At 35.7% G+C, this 7,475-nt stretch overlaps 5 protein-coding genes across 5 annotated transcripts in view; 3 read left to right on the forward strand and 2 right to left on the reverse strand.

The window, feature by feature from the left end:
* The window catches only part of RHIMIDRAFT_274950 (Amidophosphoribosyltransferase), a 2,360-nt gene extending 1,676 nt beyond the window's left edge, over positions 1-684 (reverse strand). The window contains exons 1-4 of the mRNA XM_023612510.1: positions 551-684; positions 375-504; positions 239-324; positions 52-188 (exon numbers count right to left, since the gene is read on the reverse strand). Of these exons, the coding sequence (XP_023461082.1) occupies positions 52-188; positions 239-324; positions 375-504; positions 551-646 (449 nt within the window). The 5' untranslated portion in view covers positions 647-684. The remainder of the gene's footprint in view (positions 1-51; positions 189-238; positions 325-374; positions 505-550) is intronic.
* A 638-nt stretch (positions 685-1,322) lies between these two features.
* Positions 1,323-2,547, reverse strand: RHIMIDRAFT_209450 (kinase-like protein; the record flags this gene model as incomplete). Its single annotated transcript, XM_023607138.1, has 5 exons — positions 1,323-1,832; positions 1,895-1,983; positions 2,039-2,144; positions 2,197-2,318; positions 2,361-2,547. 5 exons carry the CDS (start codon positions 2,545-2,547, stop codon positions 1,323-1,325), a joined length of 1,014 nt encoding a protein of 337 aa, XP_023461083.1.
* A 113-nt stretch (positions 2,548-2,660) lies between these two features.
* On the forward strand, positions 2,661-3,922 carry RHIMIDRAFT_274952 (uncharacterized protein). Its single transcript, XM_023612511.1, has 6 exons — positions 2,661-2,855; positions 2,899-3,194; positions 3,242-3,341; positions 3,390-3,468; positions 3,525-3,666; positions 3,719-3,922. The coding sequence occupies exons 1-6, from the start codon at positions 2,763-2,765 to the stop codon at positions 3,744-3,746; spliced, it is 738 nt and encodes a 245-aa protein (XP_023461084.1). The 5' UTR covers positions 2,661-2,762; the 3' UTR covers positions 3,747-3,922.
* Positions 3,904-5,683, forward strand: RHIMIDRAFT_295994 (putative 3-hydroxy-3-methylglutaryl coenzyme A synthase). Its single transcript, XM_023614232.1, has 4 exons — positions 3,904-4,102; positions 4,161-4,287; positions 4,342-4,949; positions 5,013-5,683. The coding sequence occupies exons 1-4, from the start codon at positions 4,037-4,039 to the stop codon at positions 5,559-5,561; spliced, it is 1,350 nt and encodes a 449-aa protein (XP_023461085.1). The 5' UTR covers positions 3,904-4,036; the 3' UTR covers positions 5,562-5,683.
* A 258-nt stretch (positions 5,684-5,941) lies between these two features.
* RHIMIDRAFT_274957 (uncharacterized protein) lies at positions 5,942-7,165 on the forward strand. The gene has a single exon (XM_023612512.1). The coding sequence runs from the start codon at positions 6,299-6,301 to the stop codon at positions 6,677-6,679; it is 381 nt and encodes a 126-aa protein (XP_023461086.1). The 5' UTR covers positions 5,942-6,298; the 3' UTR covers positions 6,680-7,165.
* Positions 7,166-7,475: the final 310 nt, after the last annotated feature.

The following is a 7,475-nucleotide window of genomic DNA, read 5'->3' on the forward strand; positions in this document are numbered from 1 at the left end:
AAAAAAAGATGAGATGGATGACAAAAGGATAGATAATGTGACTATTTTTACCTGAATTTGCCAGTCTTTTGCAAGTTATCAGCTAAAATGTTCAACAATAATTCAGAGTCAGAATCAGTGTTGATGTGTCTGTGAGCAACTTTATCTAAAAACTCTCTTAATTCTCTAGCATTCGTCAAGTTTCCGTTCTATACGATCGATCAGTTATTACAATCATTTGTTTTTTAAAAAAGCATACATGAGCAAAGACGATTCCATAAGGTGAATTAACGTAGAAAGGTTGTGCTTCAGACATTGCACTGGTACCTGCTGTGGGGTAACGGACTATGATAAAGTAAGTGTGGGTTCTAGTTACAGTCTTTTTTAATGCGTACCATGGCCCACACCCAGGCTTCCTACAAGGTTGGATAGTTGACTTTCATTGAACACGTCTCTCACCATCCCATTTCCTTTACATTGATATAAGCGTCCTTTAGCTCCACAAGTGACGATTCCTGCAGCATCCTATTATCTGTCAATAAATAGATATTAAAGAACTAAGTCTTCTTACTTGGCCACGATGTTGAAGCAAGCCTAAACTTTCAAACAAATCTGGGCATGCAACACCATTTGGATCTGCTAATATAAGCGCAGTAATACCACACATTTTTTTAGGGATAAGAAAAGAAAGAAATTGAAAAAGTGTCAATCTTAAACAACAAAAAAAAAAAATTCCGATGAGATTTCAATTTTTATTGGTGTATGTTATATGGCAGGTAACTGTTTGTCTAACTCTTCTAAAGAAGGAAATTTGTGTTCAAAGTCATCTACAGCGACAGGATTGGATCTAAATTTAGCTGGTTTAGGTGGGGGTAAAGGCTTCTTGCCTTTGCTTGCATTCTTTAAAGCTGTGAATCGTGCTTCAATACTTGAAGACACTTTTTTGTTTATCTTTACTTCCTCTTTCTTTTCTTCTTCTACTTTTTCTTCTTTTTGCTGTTGTTGTTTCTCTTGAGAACTATTGACAGTATCAAAATTATTTTGAAAGGACGCAATGGGTGATACTGGCTGTGTTGTTGACGGACTAGTCTTGTTGACGTGGGCAGGATCAAATGGATCATAAGAATCCACGGATTTTGTTGGCCTACCTCTTCGCATAGGTGTAATATGAGGTAATTCCGATTGATAATGGTTCGTAGACACTTTTTCAAACAAGTTAGGGTTTTCATAGTAAGTTTGTACTGTTGGAGGAGAAGAAGGAGTAGGAGAGACGTAAGAATCTGATGAGTAGATCTATAATATAGATTAGCTTTTCTTTTCTTTTCTTTTCTTTTGTAAATTATTCAACTTACATCTCGAATAGGACACTCTACTCCTCTCAATTGACAGACGGTCTTCATGACCTGATAGATATTTGGCCTCCTATTTTGATCTTCCTGAAGCATGGACATGATCAATCGACGCAATCCTTCGGAGAACACAGGTAAGTTTGGTATGGTATACTTTGCATTTAAGATTGCCAGCTGTCCTTCCTCTTCAAATGGTGTTGTGTAATAGCAAAGCTTGTATAATAAGACGCCCATTGCCCAAATATCTGCTTTTTCATTCACAGGTTTCTTTTGATAGACGTCAATCATTTCAGGTGCACGATATTGAAGGGTAGTATGACGCTGTATGTCATCTTCAAGTCGCTGAATATCTTTAATTGTGTTTGGTACGTATTGCCCTTTTGATAATGCAGCTGAACCAAAGTCACATAGCTTGTAATGATCTTGATTAAGGATAAGGATATTTTCCACTTTCAAATCACGATGTAAAACAGGTGGATTACAGTAATGCATATAAGCCAGTGCCTTTAAATAAAGAAAATTAATAAAGAAGCTATAGGAAAAAAGAGAGAGTTGAGGATGATTACCTCAGTGACATCACTGAATATTTTCAGTATCTCTGGTTCAGTCAAACGTTGTTGTAATCTTCGATTCATCAAATCGATCACTCCTCCACCTTTTCATACTCTTTTTTTAGAATAAATATTGAACATATCTAACATACTGCTTACCAGGGCAATACTCCATCAAGATGAAAGCCTCATAACCACCTGCTGGTAAGACGTCTATCCTTGATTCGTAATATCTCACAATATTTTTGTGATCTCCTAGTCGTCGCTATGAAATAAAAACATCAATATTGTATTATACAATATTAGGCACTTTTTACCATAAACTCAATCTCTTTTTCAACGATTTTAAGCCGTTCTTGATCAGGAACAACCACTCGTTTCAAAACGACGTAGCCCGTTTTTCCTTCGATTCTAGCAAGATAAACATGTGCGAAACCACCTAGAAAGGAGTTAGTTCAATTATATATATATATATATATACCTTCTGCAATAAAGTTATGAATTATAACTGTGTACTTTCCCACTTGAATTTTAGTACCAGTAGGCATAGCACCTGGAGGTAAAGGGGGAGCATTTGAAATGTCGATGCCAACAGGAACAGGAGGTAGTGTTTGACCAATGCCTTGTTGTTCGGGTATACGTGATTGTCTAGTCGCTGTTTGGTGCATCATGAAGGGATTACTTTCCTTAAAGATAAAGAAAAAGAGATAGAACACTAGTAAAAAGTAGAGAAAAGAAAGACGGAAGATTGGGATGAAACATCATTTTCTCAGCAAAAGACGAAAAAGGAAATTCATTTTTTCTCTTTCTCTCTTTTTCTCTCTTTTTTATAGATAAACATATATACATACACATATTATAAATAAATATATATACAGCAGCCATGATTTCACTTGGTGATGAAGCCATCTCGATCAATGAAGCACTTTCAAACTATGACCAAGTGAGTGATTGTCCTATACCACACATTCAACAGGTAAGGGAAATGTACAAATTATGCAAGTATTTACAATTTGCAGGCTTCCAATTGGGATTGTGGATTGGCGTGTGTAGCAATGATCTTGCAAGGCTTAGGATTTAATTGCAATATAGAAGAAATAGCGAGACAGTGTTCAGTGAATAGTGTATGGACTATTGACTTGGCGTTTATATTAAAGAACTACGTACAAGACTTTACTTATTATACAAGTTACTTGGGAAGTAGAAAGGAGTATCAAGAACAAAAATTCTACCAAGAGGATTTCAATCAAGACGAGAAGAGAATTAATAAATTATTTGCTATCGCAAAGAGTTGCTCAGTACATGTCGTAAGAATGTAAGAAAATCAATACCTTGTACAATTGTTTGCTAACGTTGTCATAGGATATTGCCCTTGGATGACTATAAGAGATTTCTATATTGTAAACAATATGCGACTATTACACTTGTCAATGCAAGGTTATTGAAATGTAAACTATGTCAAGTAAGCACCCATATGTCATCATAATATTATATTTTAATCATTATCTAGCAAACTCGTGGGTGCTTAGGATCGATCTGCGGTCAATTAGATTTCTTCCTTGAAAAGTTCAAAGGTTACGACTATTTAGGTAACATACAAGAAGAGAGAGAATAGGGCAATAATTAAAGCTATATATTTTACTAGGTCATTTTATCCTCTTAATTGGTTATGATCCAACTGAGGATACCTTTATTTATCGTGATCCTGCTATCAAGGATGAATTTTGTGTAATCTCTGCAGATGACTTGAACGAAGCAAGACAATCAGAGGGAACAGATCATGACTGGTAAGATCATTCCTATATCCTTCCTTTTCGTTAACCCTTTTTCTTCTATTAGCATTGTAATTAAACTAACATCCACATAATTGATTTATATATACACATCCAACATTTATATATACATATATGCACATATATATTTATATATATAACCTTACAGCATGTAATAACCATCAACATTTATAAAAACTTATACCTTTTTTATCGGAGGCAAAGACAGATTGTATCACCCTTTATCAAATAAAAAAAAAAAGCTGCTCCCTAAAATTTTTTTTGAGCTATAAAATCAAGTCTGTGCTTCATTGCGCATTTATTTCATTTTTTTCCCTTCTTTATCTTCTCTGTGTGTACCTGTGCGCCTGTGTATCTGTGTAAAATGACTGCTACTAATTATCCTCAAAATGTCGGTATCTTGGCTATGGAGATGTACTTTCCCAAGAGAGTAAGTTGTGAAATGACAATAGGAGAGGAAGAGATGAGGAATTAAGATGTTATCATAGTGTGTCATTCAATCAGAAATGGAAGTCTTTGATGGTGTAAGCGCAGGAAAATATACTATTGGCCTTGGTCAAGAAAAAATGGCCTTTATTGATGACCGTGAAGACGTTCAGTCTATTTGCTTAACTGGTAACTGAAAAAGACAACAAGCGTCTTGTTGTCACTAATCTTTGATTTTACTAGCTGTCCAAAACTTGATGGAAAAGTACAATATTGCTTACACTGATATTGGTAGACTCGAAGTTGGTACAGAAACAATCATTGACAAATCCAAGGCAGTCAAGACTGTTTTGATGACCCTCTTTTCTGAACACGGCAATACCGAAATTGAAGGCATTGACACTACCAATGCTTGTTATGGTGGTTTCTCTGCTTTTTCTAATGCAGTCAACTGGATTGAATCAAGTTCTTGGGATGGTCGATATGCTATTGTCGTTGCTGGTGATTTGGCTCTCTATGCATCTGGTGCTGCTCGTCCTACTTCGGGTGCTGGTGTCGTTGCTATGTTGATCGGCAAGGATGCCCCTATCGTCCTCGAACGCGGTCTTCGTGCAACACATATGGAGCACGCCTACGATTTTTATAAGCCCGATATGCATTCCGAATATCCTGTTGTGGATGGCAAGTTCTCAAATGTCTGCTATCTTCGCGCTTTTGATACCTGTTATCGCCGTTACATGTCTCGTTTGAGTAAGTTGGAAAACAAGGAAAAGCCAAGCATGGATGATATCGACTATGTCGTCTGTCACTCTCCCTATGCAAAGTTAGTCAACAAATCATTTGCTCGTGCAGTAAGTTAAACCTCCGTTAAGTAAGCACAGGATGGAAAAAACTGACGATTTTTTTTTTAATAGGCATACAATGACTTCCTTCTTGATACTGAAAACGAAAAATATGCAATCCTGCAACCTTTCCAAAGTTTGACTTATGCTGAATCTCTTGAAAATAGAGATTTGGAAAAGGCCTGTATGACATTCACCAAGTCAGGTTATACTCAAAAAGTTGGTCCATGTGCCTTTGTTCCTAAGCAGATTGGCAACATGTACACGGCTGCTGTCTGGGCTGGTTTAGCTTCTCTTATCTCTGAAGTTGACTCAGACATACTTCAGGGTAAGCGCATCTTGCTCTACTCTTATGGTTCTGGTTTAGCTGCTTCCATGGTTTCCTTCCGTGTGAACTCATCAACAGAAAGTATCAAGAGCAACCTCAACCTTCGTGATCGTTTAGCTGCTCGTACTCATTCTAAACCTGAAGAATTTGCTGAAGCTATGGCTATTCGTGAAAAGACCCATAACGTCTGTGACTATACTCCTGTTGGAAACCTTGACAATATTGACTCTGGTGTTTACTATATTGAAAAGATTGATGATAAATGGAGAAGATTCTACAAGCGCAAGGATTAAGTTTGGAGCATATTTATACATACATAATATTTTTAGGAATTATTCGAATATAATTTAAAATTTAAAATCAATAATAGCAATTACACTTTAGTTATCAATCTTTTCTTTATTATTAAAAAGGCAATAAATTCTGTCTTTTTGAGAAATATATAAAATAAATGTGGTCAACATTGATAAATAACACGTAACTGAAAAAGTTGTTGGAGACTTTGTTTAAATAGTCTGATCTTGGCTTCTTTTTCTTTTCTTTTCTTCTTTGGACCAAAAAGTAAGACCAGCTATTCCCCAGCTAGCCCAAGGTATGTTATATTCTTTACCCTTGTAAGAAACTAATATGTAGTATTATATATCATAAAATCGAAAACAGTACCGGTGCTAGCTGGGGGTAGTTTGGTTCTTGCCAAGCTTTGTCTATCCTCCTTAAACTCCCTCTTTTTTTTTTACCTTTATTATAAAATAAAAAAATAAAAAGTTTTTTTATAGTTAGTGGACTGGCAAACAAAAGAGCCGCGACTACTTCAGAAAATGCGAAGTAATAATGCCAACAAATTAACAAATACAAAGAAGAATACTACCGTTTCGCATCATACTCACCAATAGCACTTGCAAATGCACAGCAAATAGCGATATATGAAGAGACGAGAATTCACGCTACATATATAAATACTGTCAAATTACGCTTTGTTAATCGTTTGAGAATGTTCCTGAATTTAATTTTGAAAGAAGAAGGATAAAAAATGGCTGCTGTAAGAGATCAGATGAAGGCTCAAAATTTTCCAGAGCAAGATATACGTGATGGCATTAAAATTAACGTGATTGATATTTACACAAAAATCAAAATAAATACCGTTCCTAAAACTATACCAGAAGAATCATCTGCAGGATTTCTTGAGGAAATCAGTATAGCACGTATACTAGCAATACTCAGTTGCTACTCTCAAGACTATGCATTTAAGAAGGATTCAATACATTATGACGTCAAGGTAAACCCGAGCAAACATTTGCGGGCATTTTATACGATAGCAAAAATTTGTGAAGAAGCCAACTTCAAGTCATTTAATTGCTTTCCACTACAAAAGGGTTTATACCTGCGTATATTACCATGTGCTGAAAAATAAAAACTTCAAAGAAAGTAAGCTTAATCTCTGGAGCCAAGTAGTAGATTTAAAAAGTAAAGCACTCAAGCCTCAAGGAAAACAAAATGATATTCAGTTCAAAGGAATGATCGAAACAGATTACGTTAGTCTTTCTGTGTTAAAGCAGAATTTGAAAGTTCTATGAAGCTTCTAAAGGATATGACGATTTTAATCATGCAGAAAAACAAAGCAGGTAAGAGCTGATGAAGGATGTTGGTAATTGTGTTCCGATAGGCTCTGTATGATATTTGTATTTATGTAATTGTAAAACAGTGAAGAGTCAACAGCTGAAAATTACTATTTTATTACAAGTCTGAGAGTACAACCTGAATATACATACGAGGAGTGACGACTGTAAATGTCTGACGTTGTCTATTAGCTGAGAATGAATAAACAGAGAATTAAGAGATATGTGATCTATGTAAATACGATATCACCCCCTTCCAGTTGATATCAACGTTGGAGAGATATTAGGAGTGTTTAAACAATGAAGAGTTAATTAATTTTTTGTAGTGCGCTTGCGACGTTTGAATGTATTATTTGTTGCCGCAACATTTGCTAGCGCATTATTGGCATTTGCTCTTCTTTTGGTGCTATTACGTCCCTGGATACTGGCCGTTTCCTGTCCTTGCCCTATGGAAGGCTTGTCACTATTATGTCTAGTATTTCTCTTGTTTGAAATTCCAGATGTCTGATTGCGTGACATCACTTTTGAATTTGACTGCTCATTTGCAATTTCAAATAATTTTCCAGGCTTGTAGTCTGAGGGTAATTTTTG

The sequence above is a fragment of the Rhizopus microsporus genome, assembly GCF_002708625.1.
Source record: "Rhizopus microsporus ATCC 52813 unplaced genomic scaffold scaffold_37, whole genome shotgun sequence".
In the NCBI taxonomy this organism is placed as follows: Eukaryota; Fungi; Mucoromycota; class Mucoromycetes; order Mucorales; family Rhizopodaceae; genus Rhizopus; species Rhizopus microsporus.